Source organism: Accipiter gentilis, chromosome 25 (genome assembly GCF_929443795.1).
Source record: "Accipiter gentilis chromosome 25, bAccGen1.1, whole genome shotgun sequence".
Classification (NCBI taxonomy): domain Eukaryota; kingdom Metazoa; phylum Chordata; class Aves; order Accipitriformes; family Accipitridae; genus Astur; species Astur gentilis.
In genome coordinates this window covers 15,524,561-15,543,698 of record NC_064904.1, presented here as the reverse complement: position 1 = coordinate 15,543,698, position 19,138 = coordinate 15,524,561, and the positions used below count along the sequence as shown (strand labels likewise).

The 19,138-nt window shown below is 36.4% G+C and overlaps 1 protein-coding gene across 4 annotated transcripts in view; it reads right to left on the bottom strand.

The window, feature by feature from the left end:
* Window positions 1-5,607: 5,607 nt before the first annotated feature.
* Window positions 5,608-19,138, bottom strand: part of PPP2R5E (protein phosphatase 2 regulatory subunit B'epsilon) — a 75,069-nt gene continuing 61,538 nt past the window's right edge. For 3 of the 4 annotated variants that reach the window (XM_049828841.1, XM_049828842.1, XM_049828844.1), the window contains 9 exons: window positions 17,291-17,421; window positions 17,147-17,206; window positions 16,397-16,505; window positions 15,354-15,407; window positions 15,201-15,251; window positions 14,225-14,344; window positions 12,991-13,118; window positions 10,400-10,501; window positions 5,608-7,785 (listed from right to left, as the gene is read on the bottom strand). In XM_049828841.1, the coding sequence (XP_049684798.1) occupies window positions 7,686-7,785; window positions 10,400-10,501; window positions 12,991-13,118; window positions 14,225-14,344; window positions 15,201-15,251; window positions 15,354-15,407; window positions 16,397-16,505; window positions 17,147-17,206; window positions 17,291-17,421 (855 nt within the window). In that variant the 3' untranslated portion in view covers window positions 5,608-7,685. The remainder of the gene's footprint in view (window positions 7,786-10,399; window positions 10,502-12,990; window positions 13,119-14,224; window positions 14,345-15,200; window positions 15,252-15,353; window positions 15,408-16,396; window positions 16,506-17,146; window positions 17,207-17,290; window positions 17,422-19,138) is intronic. The other variant, XM_049828843.1, reaches the window with a different exon arrangement.

Genomic DNA, 19,138 nt, shown 5'->3' with positions numbered 1-19,138 from the left:
CAAATTTACCATCAGCTGAAAGAGCTCTACAGCAAGAGAAAACAGAAATAGGTCGGGTGGGGGAAGAAAAAGGGGAGGAAAAAAAATTATTCCCTGGGTGATCCTACATTAAGGTGTCAAATCAAAGCCTTTATCTCCTATATCTTTAGCTGTTCTGTTGCATTTATTGCAGAAGCATTTTTAAATATTGGAGCAAATATATAGATTTCAGTATTTTCTAAGTACTTTACCAACAAACTCTGAATAATCAAATAGATAGCAATGGGATTTGAAACAGAAGTGGGGTCTTTTAATGATTCACGTTGGAAATTTTAGAGGGATTTAACAGATTGAATGTCATTACAGAAACAGCATTGCATCTGAAAAAAAGCTTCAACGCAGTTTCTGCTAAAGTAGAGTTACATTGCGAGGTCTGGCGAGAACAAGGCTCCAGAGGACCTCTCAAAACCCCCCAGTTCTTTAGCTAACCACATGGAAAGCCATTTGCCTGGATAAGGCTAAAATACCCACTGGTCCATTGTCATCAATCCTGTCCCCCTTATAACAATTTTGATTAGAACAACAAATTTTGCTTAAATCCAGTCCATTGCAAGCCTTCACGCTTGTGTTTGCAGAGCCTTGTTGCAGGAGGCTGGCATCGCTCAGCAGCGCAAGGAGAAGGGGGGGTGGATGGGGCACCACACTACAGTAGGAAATATTATTTCCTTTGTATCCCTGAGAGTAATTTTTGTCTGGCCAGAACTGATGTTTGACATCCAGTGCATAATCACTAACCATGACTCTTACTGTTTGATGAGCATCATGGACAGCAAATAGCGATAACATCCCTTTGTGTTTGTGGAATAGTCTGTGGACTAATAAACTAATTACCACGGTCTGAATTCCACATTTCCTAGCTCCAGAAATCAAGAGTGTGTTTTGCCAAGTTTCAGTTTACTCTGACATCTGTCAACTGCAGACTTTAGCCCGCTGCCTCCAAGATGCCTGAAATGGAAGACTATATATAAACGCAGATGCCCATCTTGGTTTGCGATAGTAAAGAATACAGCGAATTTCCACTTATGCACATTAGCCAAAGTAATATCTAGAAAAGCACGGCAGTCATCGCATAGTCTTAGGGACAACAGATGAGCATAAGCTGTAGTCCTACTCAGTACATTTTGCGGAATTAATATTGAAAGATACCAAAAATGGAGTTGGACTGTTTGACCAGTTTGCTTACACAACTAGACGATGACACCTGCTTCACTGGAAGGTGAAGATTCAGAATTGGCCCGAGCCTGCTCAATTCAAAAAAGGTTTGCAGGTAACCTCTGCCTTTTGTTGCCGGAGGTCTGCACACACCTTTGCACAAACACAATGTCTTCCCTTCCTCGCTGTCAGGGCAATTATGCTCGAGCTTCCTTCTGCTTTGGCTGGCACGTGGGCACGCACACCCCCAGTGCACCGCTCCGCATCCACCAGATACTCTATAAATACTGTCTCTTGGGTTGCTGCTTTCTCTGTCGGGGAAGCACAGAGGCTCTGTACACAAGCAAAAATTTGTGCCAAGTGGTGACAAAGTAAGAATTTCAAAGACAAGATTCAGAAGCTGTATAGAATACCCCTCTCATTCTCTTTTTGGAAGACCTTCCCAAATTCAGGCATAATGCAAGACAAGTTCCCAGACTTTTTTCAAGTGTGTATCAAAGGTATGAGCCACTGACCAGCAATACAAAATATGCTTTTCTTCAAATGTATCGCAAGCTTTCCATCCTTCCTGAGAGATCCCTAACTTCTCACGCCTTCAGTGATTTCAGGGAGGTGAAAGTACTGAATACACAAAATGAATCGGCAGGGGTGGAACCAAACAGAAAAATAGTAAAAGAAAGTTTCAGTATGACAATTTTTCCTGTGATGGAGACTTCCAGAAAAGCCTGCAGTCACTGCTCACAGTGGACTAGTACACTTTCTTTCAAGGTGTTTACCAACAAATGCAGGATATTTGTTTTAGCTTCAGCAATTAATCTCTAAAACCATAGAGAGGTCTGAACTCATAATGCAAGCCCTTGTATCAGTTTCTAGTTTAATACTCAAGCTATTGCTTTACTGCACATTGAAGCAATAATTGAATACAGACTTGGGAACAGCCTTTACCTGCACACAAAACTACTTTTGTAGGTCACGGACTTGTGATGTGGGGTCCAAACTTAAGATAAACTAGGCACTCTGCTATTATATGAGAAACCAAAACATTCCTGAGAAGGAAAGACAAAGACTAAAAATTAGCAAAGCAACTATCATTACCAAAAGTAGGAAACTAATTTCAGTTTTTAATTCCAATCCTTTAAAGGTTGTTTTCTAACTTGCAAGCACTGAAGACAAATCCTACCCTGAAGGCTGACTTCCTGCGTATTCTCATTTTTTCTAACTTCTTTGGAACATACTTGCCTTGCAATAAGAAAGTAAAGGGACATGAGGCTGTTAAGTGATCTGAATATTGTCTTACAAGTATTTAGAGAGAATTGAGATAATGAGCTCTTCTAACAGAGGCATGCAAGATCCAACTGTTGAAAATTTCATTTGGAAAAAAAAATCTAAATGGAAAGAACTTTTAAGAATTAGACTACTGGAATAATTCATGTAGGAAACTGACACTTTAACTAATCAGAAGTAGATGTTTGATACATCTTGCCTCCAGTTTTATTGCAGCATCCGTATCAACTGCGCTTCTGCTAAAGCCGTTCACCAGCGCAACCCCTTACCAGGCTCTATCCGTGGCTCTCTCCAGAGGGTGCTTCCCACATACGTAACCTTCTTAAGCCTTTGCCCTCACTTCCAAACTGCAAGGCAGAGTAGTACAAGGACTGAAACAGTAGAACGATGCTATAAAAGAACAAGCTCCTTCACCAGCTGCAAGGTGTAAGGCTCAAAGGGTTTATAAAGAACACTGCGTGGATCTAATGTCCGTTTTCTGTATCCACTGCTCTTTACCTCCCTCACAGGCGTGCTTGTGTGCAGTACGAGGATGCTCATCATCGTGAGAGGACCTTTAAAAAAAACACAAAACCTTAATGAAAACTAAGCGTTTACTACGGTAATTCTGGCAGAAACTTAAATTGCCACCTCGCTGTTTGGGTGTTATTTTCTTAGACACGTATCTTTACATTTAATTGATGCAAATGGATATCTGATTGCTGGAAGTTCACTATTGAAAAGGTACATGAAGTTTAGATGGAAGGAGGTAGGAAAAAAAAAGGCAAGCACCTGGAAAACACTTCATTGCTTCTTTATTTAGATGCACCCACAGTACAGAGCCTCTTGAGCATGTGCAAAAGAGGAGGATTACACATTTATAGCTGGGAGCACCATTGAGTTTGAGTTTCTTTGATACCATTTTTAAGAAAGTAAACTATTTCCAAAGAATGACATTTGAATCCAAGAGCTTAAGAACTGCTTGTACTTTATATCCAGAGATGGAAGGTATTTTTCTTTTATTATTCTTTTGATGTAAAGTAGAAGACATTTTCACAGTCTGGTTAGACCAGTCTATATATTTTCATATGCACCTTTTAATATATATAAAAAACGTTTCATTTTCCCCCCCTACCCACAGATAGTTAGATGCATCTAAGTTTAAAAACAGTAATGGACCAGAGCATTCCTATGGGGAAAAATGAACTTTTGCTGCCCTCTCCTGCTTAAACAATGAAATGCTAAAATATTAAGATCTATGAATCTAATGCTAACCTTGAAACAAAAAGCATGACAGGTCATTTGCTATACTACAATCAAAAATAGGACAACAACAAGAAATGTATCGGTACTATTTATATTTGAAAACTCCTCATCATTGCATGAGGTTATGAATACAACATATTTACAGTAAGTGATCCAAATAACAAAAACTTGTATTCAGAGAGGTCATGATAAAAAGTGTATGCTTCTGTGGATGGGAAGCAACACTTGGATAAGTTTTCAATCAAAATTAGTTCCATTCTGTTTCAAGATACTGTTTCATAGACTTCAAAACGGAAAACTGGGCTATACAAAATCTGCTGCACATATCAACTAGAAAAACTAATTCGTGGCTCACTACAGAGCTGCTAAGGGTAGCAGGTGAGCCAAAATAAAAAAGCCACATGTAAATAAAACCATTCTTCAATCTTGCACACTGTCACCTTTGTCTTGTTTTAGGGCAACTGCTTTGGGATGATATTGTTACACAATTAAGAGAAAAGGCCATCTTTGTTCCCCAGGACAGAAGTAGAAGCAAATTATTTCAGTTTTATTGTGGGGGAGAAAAACTTAGTCTTTCCCCCTCCTCACAAAACAATAAAGTTTTTTAAAGCTCCTGATATATTTTCCTTTCCATAGAGTGAGAGCGCCTGAGGCTGTACTTACGCACATATAATGTAAGTACAGCTGCTGCATTTCTTACTCAAGCAATTCTTGGCTCTAACACCCTCGATTTTTCCATATATAGGAGATAAAAAAAAATAAATTAAATCCTTTTATTTATGCTAACAAAACCAAGATTAAATTTACTGTAACCCTGCTAGTGAATGCTCCAATGGCATTAGAATACTTTTATTTAAAGCATTCCAACCTTTGGAAGAGAGACAAAAAACACTCAAAAGCAATGAAAGGAAAACAGTAAGGGAGACTTGCAAGATGAAGAAAGCAATGTGTGCTCAATTTAAAGTATGTGAGTGGAACTTTACTTTTACAGTTGTTATATCCCCATGACCTGATGCAATGCCCTAGTACTGAAAATGCAGCTCTTTGCTTTTAGCAGAGACCATTCAATCCTTTCTCCTGAAACCAATATGGTACAGGACACGAGCGGCCGCCCAACAACTGCTGTACGAGCAGTTAATAAAAACATTTACACAAATAAAGGTAGTTTCTAGAACTGAAGAAGCAAACGAAAGCATAATTAAATAGATGCACTGATCACACTTGGGCCCATACGCTGCCTTCTTCTTTGCCTACAACTCCAATTAATACCAATGGGAGATCTGCAGGGTGGCAGGACATCACATTTGGATTGCGGCAAACGGTGGATCCCGGGGGTACGGTCGTATCATTGTGGCAAGTGCTTCTTCACGTACATCGCACAGTGCAACCTAGTGTCGTATCAGCCTTTTAGAGTCAAGTGACTAATATCACATCGTCTCATTCACTTTAAAGAAACATTCCTTCTTGGAAGTGATAAATCATCTATAAACTTTAGATACTCCCCACTATCCCCACATCAGAGGTAACATCAGAGGTAACAAAATATTGCAACCCATCAGGTTCTCATCAGTTTTGTATGATCAATACCAGAATGTCATGTCAAAATCAAAAATAGTTATGAACAAACAACACTCACCTAAACTCTAAGTACAGGACAAGGTGCTTTTTCCAATTTCACATTGTTGTGTTTTACTCCACCAGGTGGAAAACATTAATCTTTTTTCCTCCATTCTGTCTCAGTTTTTCACAATTGAACATAGTCTTTGAGCATGAGTTTAAGTCCACCCTCTTGTAAAGCATGATCATTTCACACAGAAATCACACTAGCAAGTATTCCTTTGGTAACAGAAATAAAAGACTGTCAAAATCAATGGGCTAAGGGACATAATTTGTTATAAATTTATTTAATCTTCAGTATTTCAGCTTGCACCTTTGCTTCAGCACTTTAAAATAAAATGTTTCAACTATGACAGTAACTGCCTAATTTACATTGCGTCCCAGTCAGTGTTCTTAAAAGAAGCTCATATTAACCCCACTAAACCATGTTGTGTTTGGTGTTGCATATGATTAGTTCCACTTTTTTTCCAGAATTAACAGTGTCAAGTTTTTACAAAATCGTTGAGTTTACAACATTTGTGTGCGCAGACGCAGGAGTACAAACTGTGACCTGATAATCCTGAAACAGTCAGTAGTCTAGGAGGGAATTCTTTTTTACCTCTTTTCCGTGCCTGAAAACAAGAAAACTTCAAATCCTACTGTATATTTAAATGGTAGGAAGAAAAATATACAAGCTTGTATTTATACTGTACTTCTATCAATGGCAACAGGTCATAAATTCATGTTTGCAACTATCACAAAGACTCATGAACACCAATTCAGTTTTATACTGTAAATACTGCTGGATTGATGGTTTAGGATTATCAATTCACTGTTGTCATATGTCTATAACAGTTCAAAAGCATCCTGGAGAAAAATCCTGAAACACATACCTTTCGGTATATAATAATGCAACTGCATTAGCTAAATATATACTGTACATAAGTCTTATCAGCATTTTACCTACCAAAGATGTAAGATTCCACTTTCAAATACAAAGCAGATAGCCAATAATGTATACTTATAATACAGCCCTCTCCTTTGTTTTTGTATATTTTTTTTTCTTTTGTTTTAAACAATTTGGTCACAATGCACCTTTGATATAAAAGCATTTTAAACTTTATTATTAATACTCAGAACATTAGGATTTCCAGAATTTTTTCAGTAGCATTTGTAGAACCACTTTTGGTAACAAATACAGTAGTTAGGAATGAGCATCCAGATGAGAATGCAGAAGTATATTATCCAGAATCCTTTCCAGCTAAGACCATAGGGCTGGTACTGTGATGAGTAATAGTACTAGAACCACAAAACCACTATAGTATGTTTCTTAGAGGCTACATCCTCTTTTGCTGGAACACTTTATAAATACATATTAAAAAGTAAGGCAACAACTCCAAACAGTCCAAACTGCTATCTCAACTCAATTTCCAATTAGATCCATGACCACTGGAGAGCAATTTTATGCTTGCACTGTTTAGCGTTTGTCTTTATTCTTTCAAAATGGTCCAATAAAAACATACTGTAATAATTTAGCAATTAGTATTTCTAAAACCACTCCAGTATGTGTGTCCAATGTCATATCACTAATACCGGTTAGGTACTGAAGTCCAGGGTGTTACCACTGCCCATTTTTAAAGGATTGCGGACACTAATTTGGATTTGCAGTAAATAGGTGCATGAATCCAAAGCTCCCTTTCCTACTATGTTTATCACCTACTTGTTTTTAACTCCTAATGTTCAAATTAAGGAAGCACCAGAGACAGCCTGGTACTAAAAAAATGCTCACACCAGTAAACAAAACTTTTATTCAGGACCTATGTTTTTCATGGCCCTGATCTGAATGGACATTCAACTTATGAAGATGTGCAAAAGGAAAAAAAGTCAAATTACAGTAAAGTTATCCAGAGAAGGAGGATGTTACACAAACTCATAAGGAAATGACAGTCTTTTTTCTCTTTTACTATAAATACACTTAACAGTTTAGCAGAAAGACAAGCTAAATTTTAAGATTGTTCACATTTGAAAGTTGTATTATACTCTCTGCTAACGATAAATAAGGAACAGGTCTTGACAATGGAATTTGACATCGCAATTTTCATCAACAGATCTTTGAAGACTGGTTTTAAAGAAGGGTTAAAACAATGATTATGTTTGCAAAGTTCTGAGAAGTCCATCTGCTGTCCAAACTTTGGATTAAAGTCCTTATTTTTTTCCTTTACTTAGAGACAGGTATATACAGTGCTGTTGTAATAATGAAACAAATGTGAAATCTACTGTAAAGTTGCACAATACAGAAAACTGTTGCTCCATCTTCTACTACATAAATGTGTGACTCCACAGGTTAATAATGCTGTTTTGTTTTTTTGTTAAGTTGGAATTATTCCATCACGTCTAAGACCTCTCTTTAATTCCAAATCCTCCAGTTTTTTCCACAGTTCTTCACGCTCTTTCTCTTTCTTCTTCTCACTGACAGATGAAATAAAACAAAGCATTAGCAGGAGAGAAGACTGTAGAATATTTATGTTAAATAAATATATATAGTTGACGTTAATTACCAGGACTAATTTTGTTGAACACAACTGCCATTTTCCTAACATAGATCTCATTTTTAAAAACAATTTTCTTTTTTTTTTTTGTTTTTCCTTACCTACATAAGTATCACTAAACAAAGCAGTATGAAAAGAACATAAAACATAAGCTGAACAAAGTGACAGTGTTCATAGACACTAATTGGTAATGCAGCAGAAAAAAATGCAGGGGACTTATTATGGAACAAATATATAATGATTATAAAAAATAACATTACAGGAATAACTTGCATTTAATTATTTTCAAGTTTATTTATTTAAGCAAGGTATTTTTTAATCTTACAAATAGCAGCCACTTTCTAGAACAAGCTTTCCTTTATTCTTTTAGAATCACTGTTCTTACTTAGATTGACTGGTGGCTTTAATATGGCTTAGGTACTAGCCAAGAGACAGTACAAGCTACAAGATGTGCCTTTTGTTCAGTGATTCACTCTTTTTCCTTACCAAATTCCTAAAAAAGCTATGTAGCATTTGCTTTAACAACAGACTTTAATGGCTGATTTGATAAAATTAAACAGCTAACCTAACATTTACTTTACCTGCATTATTTGCTTTCTAAATTTCCTGCCTCTGCCATAGCTTACTTTGAATAAATCTCCTTGATACTGCAAAGTACACAATGCTTTCAATTTCTATTACATCACCTTGTAGGTTCAGATGAGATGGAAATCTAACAATTATAGAGATACAGATTCCCTGCCAGTCACAATAGAGAATTCTTGAAAAATATTTCAGCAGATTAGAAACACTCCTACACACCTTGATTTGGTCAAAGTACCAACATCTGGCTCACTTATTTGAAATTTTAATTTCCCAAGAGTATTTTAAACATACAAAAGAATACAAACAACTTTCATGTAAACCCTTGAAGAACAGGTTTAAAAAAAGGAGCTTACTGTGACTCGAAAGATTTAAAATTAAATATAAGAATAAGTGAAATAGCCTGATATTTTCAGGCTACTTACCAGGTATTTCTCTTCTAATAATTTTGAAATATACGCCTGCTTACCTAAAAGACTGTTAGTGGATGATCACCTCATCCAACTTACCTATTTGACCTATCGTAGTCATTAATATTGAGCATATTTCTCCTCAAGCTTTAAGTGATATCAAAGCTACCCTTTTGAAAAGAGGTTCTATTAAGATACTAAAGATTTTCTGTAAACATTAAGGTAAATGTCCCAGTTTATACATTCAGGTATTTAAATGTTTTAAAATGATAAGTAGTAAATAAAAATGGTGAAATGGTTAGCACCAGCCTTGACAGAAGATAGAATGTCAGTAGGTTTAAGAAAAATTCTTTGTGCAGTTCGGTCAATAAACCTCAGACATTATCCAGACATGGGACATACTGCTACAGTGTGTGGTCCTGTTAAGAGCAGAGTTCCTCATCTTAAGGGGCAAAGTGCAATTGCAAATTGATTTAAGTCACTTGAGGTCCTTTAGTAAATGGATCAGATGACCAGCCCTAAGATTCTCTGCCTTTCCTGCTAGAAAACCAGGCAGTGTTGTCTCAGCTGCCCTAGCAGATTGAGCCTTATTTATCAACACCTATCCAGAACTCATCTAAAATCTTAGCTCAATTATAGATCCAAGTCTTTAAAAGTAAAACGCTGTATTAATGAACTAACTTGTCAATTGCAGATTTTTTGTGTATAAAACTTTGTATTTTTACAACAGTGAAGTGGAACAAAAGGACAGCGTGACTCCAGTCACACAATTCAAAAAGTATGGTCCCCAGAAGCCTTTAGAGACTACACTAACCTAACAAGGTCTGATGTCATACAGTACCCTTTGGTTTGCTTGGGGGAACCCTGAGTCACAGAAAAGGTGTGACTTAAAGTTTCAAACTGTTCAGAGTTCCTGAAGTTTCCTCATTTTTTTCACCTGATGCTTTGGATAAGCTGAAGCTTTTGAGTAAAGATGCTGCGCTATAATTGGAAAACAAAGATTAAGGAAAATAGGAGAATAGACAAAAAGCATTTTACTAGGGTGGAACGAATGATTGTATGAATGGTGTATCTAAGAATCCTGCTTGCTAAAACACTCAGCTACTGAACAAGAAATAAAAGGATTGAGAGATGCCTCTTTGCTTTGACCACATCTAACCTAAGAACAGTAGTTTAGAAAATCAGATCTTAGGGTTTTCCCTCACGTCTCTTCCCAAACTTCAGCGAAACTTTTCTGAAGTCAGTAAGCGAAGTGTTATCTTTAAACCCTTGTTTGTCTTTTATTATTGAAGATCTTGATACATTTAAGTCTTTTGGAATACGGCATCAAAAGGAATTCCATGAGGAATGCAGAATCCCAAGCAAAGCAATGGATACTGTATTTCATAAGGAGTAGAGAACAACCTGTACATGATATTAGCTTACATCTTGCAGGGGGAAAAATAAGGTATTGTGTCTATTATGTGTGAGACTATGCAATTGCACCTGAGTTTAAGGGAAAAACTAAAGAGCACGCTGACAAAAAAAGCTTTAAAAAGTTACCGCTGACGATCTGACTTGTAAGTGGCTGTCAGCTCGTCAAACATGGTGCTGTTCATTTCCATAAATGCCTTCAACACATTGTAGACCAAAGCCACAATAGCCCTGTGAAACATTAAAAAAGAAAAAAGAAAGGAATCTATTAGTTTCAAGTGAAATCAAACGTGAAATAAAAGTGTCTTCTCTTACCAGCATTTCTGCAACCAATTCTGCTCTTGCAAGTATGATAACGTAAATTCTTTGATTTCAGTGAAACTACTTTTGATTAACATATTTAAAGGTGAGAATAGCTGTCATGTCTCTACTGACTACTTAAATGGAGCAAACCAAAACTCTAGGGTAAAAGGTAACAACAGAAAGCTATTACATGTAACTACAGACTCTTCCCTCATGCTGTAGTGCAATTCTGAAAGCAACTCCAGGGATTCAAATCATCAGTGCTGGCAGAAGGAATAGAATTCAAACATGAAATGGGAGTGATTCATATTTCCTTATGATTTTTCTATGAAGCTGAATATTCAGTGCATCTATGCAAAAGAGAAGGCTGTATTTCAAGAGTGATTTCCTTGTACTCATACATTTCACATTCATTTTCACTTTGGTACAGCAAAAAACTCTTAAAAAAACCCACAAGTCCTTCAGATGAGTGCTGCAGTATCTGTGTAAAACTCTGTGTGTGTGCGTGTGTGTGTGTATATATATACACACATATATAAAATATATATAGTATCTGTATATCTATAGACATAGATATATATCTCTATAAACCTCTGCCTACTTTGCTTATTCCTGTTCCTGACCTTACCCAAGAACCAATACACCACTGCTTATTTGAATTCAAGTCGCTTAATTGTGTAAAACATGACAGGCATGATCTGTTCATAAAGGAAAAAATGATGTATAACAATAATAATTTCAAAATGGCTTCAAAGGCATTCTGTCCCACAAAGGTTCAAAAAAGGCAGAATGGGTTTACTCTTTTATATCATCTGACTGGATAACTAACCTAAAATATACTAGAATTCCCAAAGTAAGATGGGTCTGCGAACAGTCTGATTATCTCGAGGTCAAAATTCCTTTGTGGCAGAGTTGAAGATAAAGAAACAACAAAGCAACTGAAAAGGGAGAAAGGAAAGAAACAAATCTAAAAAACTTTCAAAGAATTTGGAATAGATTATCAATTGAAGAGATCCCAGTTCCTGATCTGCTATGATGGTTGTCATATACAGACATGGGGCTGCTTAAGAAACAGCTCTTCAGCCAGGAGGCAGTGTATCAACATTACAGGTGCCAGGAACCTTTGGAGCAAACCTATATAGCAGACAAACTATGCACCATTTCCCACGTTCCCCCCATCTATCATTCACCTCTTTCAATAAAACTTTCATTTTTGTTGCCTGCATTTAAAAACGTTCTTATGAATATAAAAATTCTTTAAATACCTTCTTTGTTTTACATGTATCTTAACCTGGCTTGTGTGTCAAAGGTACAACATTCCTGTGGGTATGAAAACTCTGAGGATTGGGATACTGGAATACTCTCAGTACCAGAAGCATCCCAGCGCATAGGTATAAAAGGCTGGGCAGGAGCATGGGCAGGTTGGAGACTAGTGATGTGGTATTACGCCATGGAAAGTGTCTTTTTGTGCTGAGCGTTAATTACAAAAGCTTTCCAGTAGCATTAGATTTGTCATGAAAGCACACAAAGTTGAGGTTTGGCTACACACAGAACAAAAAGACTAGTGTTTTAAAAGAGGAAATATTTTACAAATACTTTACAGTAGGGTCTTAAAGCAACTGGGACCTGAACGTAGTACAGATCATTAAAAATACTGGGACCTGAACGTAGCACAGATCATTAAAAATATTGGGTTTACTAAAATGGTAACCACTTTGACTTAAAAAATCTTTTCAACTAAAGTGTAGAATACATGGCATCTAACTGTAACAGTATTTTCCATTAAAACACTTTCTACTAGGTTATTCAGTTTAAAAATAAAAATTCCAAATTAACATGATATCAAGATGAAGCAATTACTCTATTACTGTGCATAATACATAACAGCTGTATTTATTTCAACTTGGAAAAAACAGCTCAAGCTAAGAATATACGGTTGTCTATATGCTTCTTAGATGTTTAGAAAAACGCTAGTACCAGAGTTCTACCAGAGGTATCAGTATCATCCATGATACAGCCACAAAGATTTATTAATGCCAAGCGATATTCTTCTAGACAATTTGTGATCAGGCTTAAGACGTTAATGAGTTCATAAAAAACTGTGTAGCAGAAATGCTTGATGAGCAACACTTCTTCTTCAATAACAATGTAACATCTAATTTATCTTTTTCCAACTCGTGAGGTCTATTTTTATCCCATAAAGTACTGATTTTTGTACACATACCAGATAATTAAAAACATTTTGAGACAAGCTCAAGTACAGACTAATATATATTGGCATTAACAGAGTTGCACCTGCTCATGCCAGCTTTGAATTTGGATCTCTCCTGTTTGTTCAGGTGTTCTTCAGCAGACATTCCCTAAGTCTATCAGTAGTATGTCAAAAGGTAAGATAAAGTGTAATGGTAAGAACTTACGGATTCCAGTGTTCTTTAGAAATCCTATAAAGGCTGGAAAACATGATGGGAAGTATAACATTTGAATTCTCCTCTATCAAACTCATGATGTATTCGTTATTCCAATAATACAGTGCTCTTTCGGCCACCTTTGAGTCAAAGGAATAAAATATTAACAGGAATTCAGATACCTATAATTTTGTAATCTTCTGAAGGAAAAACAAATCACAGAGAAATTTCACAAAGATGAATTAACAGGAATCATTACCTTTGGAATTAAAACTCTAATCAGCAGCATAACATGCCTTAATGGCATTAAGTTTTTATCCTATAATTCAGATCCCACAGCATCCACTCTGTCTTTCCCCTGAGTGGTATGTTGTTACTCACTGAAGACCAGGTGCAGACACTGCATTAATGCTGCAGCTGTGGAGGGGAAGGGAGAGCAGACAGACTTCCCATCACCCCTTTCCTTCAATCCTGCGACTGCAGTCAGAAGGGAGAGAGCAGTGCTGGGATACTGGAGGAAGGAGACAGGAAAAGGCCCAGTAGCTGAGCTGAATAAGGGGGAGAGATCATAAGTGTGGGGAAGGTACCGATGATAATAATCACCTTGGGGAGGAGCTGGGGGGGAGGTAGGAGGGAAAACACTGATCTAAATTATGCTGGAAATAAATGTAGTCCAAGGAAGAGCTGAAAACAGTCACATCTGCCTTTGTGCCACAATAGGTCACCTAGCTTAATATTGAGACACAACAGGCCACAAATCCTTACTCCTCTTCATATATGATTCAATTTAAATCCTATTCACTTCCTTTCTTCCCATTATGCAATGTGAAGAAAACAGACTATGGGTTCTATCACCTCTGACCAGACATCTGCTTACAGAAGGAAGTAGGAAAGCATGAATGCTGCACAACACCACGCTAAAAACGGGAGCAAATACATCCTATATGGTCTATCAGTCTGAAGGCCGTATAGTAAGTACCCGTCACCTACAGTCAGAAGGGCTCAAAGTCTGCTTGGATACAGTTTAAGGCCTTAGGTGGCTCAGAGCAGCAAGTTCTGTGCTGAACTAACAAGTTCTTCATGGAGCTCAGAACTAAACTTCCACTGCAACATACCCTCTTCCGTAGAAATCCAGAAGACAAGTATTTAAAACCACATAATGTAATACAATATTTACATCTGGGGGGTGTTATGTTTGAAATTGAGACTATACATTCCTATACAAACAATAACCTCTACCACTGACCTGAAAATGAGGGCTAGAGACACACTTGGCAATTTGTTTAAACAAGGGTTCCTGGATTTTGACAAATTGTGATGGTTCGATTACATCCAAGATTTCCTCCAGCTCTCCTAGGAACATGACCTAAAGACAAAGAAGGAAGCATTGAATATAAAACCTCTGAATCATCTTGATCAGCAAAATACTGGTAACCCTCAAATTCTACCACTTCAGGGCGAAATGGAAGCCTCACTAGCTCTGCAAGACCCTCTCTCGAAAAATGTTCTACCTGTAGCAGCTTCTGGATTCAGTCTCTTAAAAGAAGGAGGACGAGTGTGTGCAAATGCTGTGTTTAAAGTAGTCCTTTACAACAAAATTCAGAACTGCACCAGTGTATCCGTGCTGAAAACCTGGCCTCATACAGACAAAGGATTTGGCCAAGCCTTAAACTTTGTTAACTATGGAGAGTCTTTTGATTTTACCTCATTTTTTGAAGTAATATTCAAAGTAATGGTTTTGCTGTGTCACTAAATCTCATTAGGGAAACTCAGATTTGCATCAAGAATTTGAAATGAAAATGCAAAGGTCTAACTGCATCTTTTACATGTTTAGTAGGTAAACTCCAGACAATAAAATATCTTTCATCTTCCCTAGAAAAATACTATCCTCACATATAAACAACTCCAAATCTAACAGTGTTTTTCAATCTGTCCTAAACAATGTTTATTTTCTCCTTTCTAAAACAAGAAATTCTCTGCAGAAGAACCAGCGCTTATTTTGTGAATAGAAACCATGGTTATCAAGCTTTTATCTTCATAATCAAAACTGTCCAAGAAAAGAGAATTCAAATATGGAAAATCACCTACAAGAATTAATACCAAGTTCCACCACAGCATGTGCTACCTACCTGGAGATATCTAAAGATTCCTTGCCTATTATACTGTAGAACAAAATAACTCTTATGTTTTGGTTTTACTAGCTATCTACTAGTAACACTTACCTCTTTCTGACTGCAGGTTTTTGGCCAGAATTTCATTAAACCTCTAATGACCTAAATTAGAAGGAAAAAAAAAAGTTTATTTTTTTACTTTTCTCTCAACAGGGAAAGCCATTTATGATGCAAAAAAAGAAAAAGTATGAAAGAAATATTTACTGGTTCTGTGAGTGAAGGGTCTTTCTCCAGAAACTGTACTATGCAATACGCCAGCTGTGAAGCAGTAAAGATTTAAGAAAATGAAGTTAGAACATTTCTATAAAGAAACCACAAAGAAACAATTTTTAAAAAAGTGAGAGACTCAAGGCAAGATGCTATAGAGCTTTCTTAAATTGCATCCAATTTTGAACTGAGATGCACAGCTTGCACTGTGCAAATCCACTCAAAGTTCAGTTCATAAGAAACAACAGAACACATTGCAAAAAAAATAGGATGATGAAGTAGCATATATAAAAAAAATCAGAGCAATGTGGAATTCTAAATACAGTCATACAACCAATGTTTTGAAGCTTCTGTTACTCTCTGAAACTGCATCTTTTTTACACATTTTATACATCGGCAAAATCATGGAAGCTCTTGCAAGATGAGCCAACACAGCTAAAACCTGGAATAACATATTTAGAAAGCACAGCTTTATCAGTGTAAGAAAGACTGCACTACCTGAAAATCAGAGAGAAAGGGAACAGGTATCACTTATCAGAGGAAAAATTACATCATGAAAGCTGAATGTATAAAAAGATATATGAGAGCATAAATGCAGTATTAAGAAATCTTGAGGGAGAATGTTAAAGATTATGCAAAAATGTGGGTATTGGTATTCAGAAAGTTGCCAGGATGAAGAAAAGCCTTGACAGCACAAGACTAAGGAAACCCAAACTTTCTCTTGGGAGAGGGAAATGGAAAGGCAAACTTGTGACAGTGAGAAAGCAGCAGAGAAGAAAACCTAAACAGAGAGTTTAACTACTACACAACACCCCCAAAATATTACAGATGTATGTTACACTTTTAATTATCTAATCAGAAGCAAGACATTTGTCATACAAAGCACATTAAATTAATTTTTTAAAAAAATCTATTGCACTTTTTCCACATTTCAAAACTTTACCTCCACCTTTTATGTGCTACGCAATTAAATTTCCAAAGCAATTTTTTAAAAAAATACATCATTCTAACTGAGCAGAAAATATTTTTATAATTTCTACCTGTGCGTGGAAGAGTGATAAACTCCTGACAGTATGCAAAGGGATCAGCACCTTCACCAGAAACTGTTTATGCTCTGCCTTCAGAGGTAAAGCAAAACCATTGATAATACTAGAAATTAGAAGAAAAATATTTGTTAGTGTTATCATCACAGAAAACGCTCTTGAGGTCTGAACAAGCACTTTCTAGATTAAAATAATTTAGCAGTCAGCACCTGTTTACAAATAGCAGGCTCATGCCATTTGTAAACAGGTGCTGACTTTTGTTGTGCTTTATATTAGCGGTGCAGTACATATCTAGGTAGCAATTCAGCTCCGATTTAGGAATAATCACATAAACAGCTGCAGAAACTGGTTGCCAAACAGATAAGACCTTGTCTATATGGTCTGTAAATTCATATAAGCAAGGTGTTCTTGAGTAATTAACTTGCAAGAGTTAGATTTATTCAAAATATTCACAGTTAGTGTGCTCAAAAAAATAATTTCTGCAGCATGTAAGGATGAAGTACGCAAAATTTAACACACACATACACACACACAACATCAATCCAACACTTTCGGCTGTAACTTGTATCCAGTTATATACTCTTGGCAAAGATGTGACAGAGATTTGCACATGGGCTTAAAGATGAGCATGTGCGCACATCTGTTTTCAGAATCAGGGCTTATAGTAATACTTTTTCCGAATCTGACACTATTGTGACATGTCCAGAAGGGAAGTTTGAGATAGATAATAAGTAAGGACTCATTTACCTTCCTAAAATTTCCAACAGTTCAGCTACGCCATTGAAGTGTTCAGTTTCATAAACAAATCTAAAAAAAGAAAAGTTAAATATAAGTAATATATCAGTTTCCTAAAATGTTCATAAGCAAAAAGTACCTTCTTCCACAACTTACCGTAGAAAAATATTATTAATCTGTTTTCGGATAAATGCTCTAAGACCCAGAAACTTGCCATAAATTCTGTGCAAGACTGTTTTTAGGTAGTCTCGTTCTCGAGGGTCTTCGCTGTCAAACAGCTCCAACAGCTGTGTTTAAAGGAAAAAGAGAACTGAAACAGTAGACATTTGACAAGTATGACACAGACTTCTCTACAGAAGTTAAATTCATGAAAGCACATGCATGTAAGAATGTGATAGCCATGTTATCCAAGGTGTAGAAATACAGTATTAAAAAGTCTGTTGTAATCCCAGTACAACATCACAAAACTCAGTTTATTAGTTTCCACTTCTGACATAACAAAACTTTGGAAATCTTCAAACAACTAATAAACCTTTGATTAACTGGCTCCACAGTGCTGCCTTCCTTCTCCACAAAAATAAATAATATATATTCTTAGGTGCTGTCATATCTACAAAATAAGACAGTTTGCCTCTTACCATCCACCATTCCTTCATTCTGCAGAACTAAAAGATCCTCATTTGCTTTAATATTTTGTTCCCACAACATTGCGTCAAGGTCACATTTTTTCTAATTCCTTGCAATTTATATTATGAGCTCTTAAGCCTTCCTAGTCATTGCATGGACTTCATGCTGTAGAAAGACTCAACAGTGAAATCTATGCCAGTACTGGATCTGCTGTTACAGGATCTCCACCAAACAACACAAATCAAAGCATCAGGGGGAATTAATCCTCAGGTTGAACAAAATGGCAACTTCAATATCCAGTTTAAAAAAAAACAAAACCAAACCAAAACAAAAAAAACAACAAAAGAAAACCCACCTTTACTAATTAATTCTTAAATAAGGTTTTAAAACAGCAAAATGATTATGTGCTACTCAGTCAAAAACCCCTACCATCCAGTATCTTGTATTGTCCAAAATATATCTCAAAACACTGACACCTGAAGTTGCCTCTAATAATTAAGGCATGAAATGAGCAGGACGAATATCACCGGCAGATCTTTGTTCTATTCCCCTTGAATCCTCCACCACAAAAGTATGAGCTTCCCCTTACCCCTTCTTTTTCATCTTTTTTGACACCACAGCATTTGCTATTCTGGCAGCCAGTTGGAATAAGTTAGAAGGTAAACATTATTTAAAACCAAAACCAACCAACAAAAAAAACAAGGCCCCCAAAACCCTACCTACCTCCAATGCACAGAAAACAGAGAAGTTTAAGGTAGTAATCATAAGCAAACAGTATCCCTCTTGCTTGAAAAAGAAAGTAACTGCTAACCAGTACCCATCTTGCCAGAGAAATGAAGAGAGTTTGCCAAAGAGGTCTTACAAATACAGAAGATGCTGTCAGAAAATTATTACAGGAAATGGTAGAAAACAAAATTATCTTGGATTCACAAATAGATAGATTATAAATACCTATTATAAGTAGGTATGTCAGTGTATGTATACTACCTGATCTCTGTTAAACTGCTACACAACTTTGAGGAGGTGGAAAAGAAAAAGAAGACAGAAAAACATGATTAAAAGTTGTTAAACTGTCTGGGATTTTGCTTTCTAACATCCAGATTTAAGAATGATGTATGTATTCTTCATTGTTTTGGATGTTTCTGTAGCTTGTAATGAGATGCCACTGTCTTTTCCTTGCAATAAGAATCTATGGTGGGAATTTCATGAGGAAACGACGAGATTTGTCAGCTGCCCCCCAGAGGTTATGAACACATTGCTTTGTTCAATTAGTTCTACAGTTAAATAAATAAATAGTCACCTCATCCTTCCCCAAATAGCAAATTTCACCCAAAGACAGCAAACAGCTGGAAACACTTATGTTTTTAATTTTCTTAT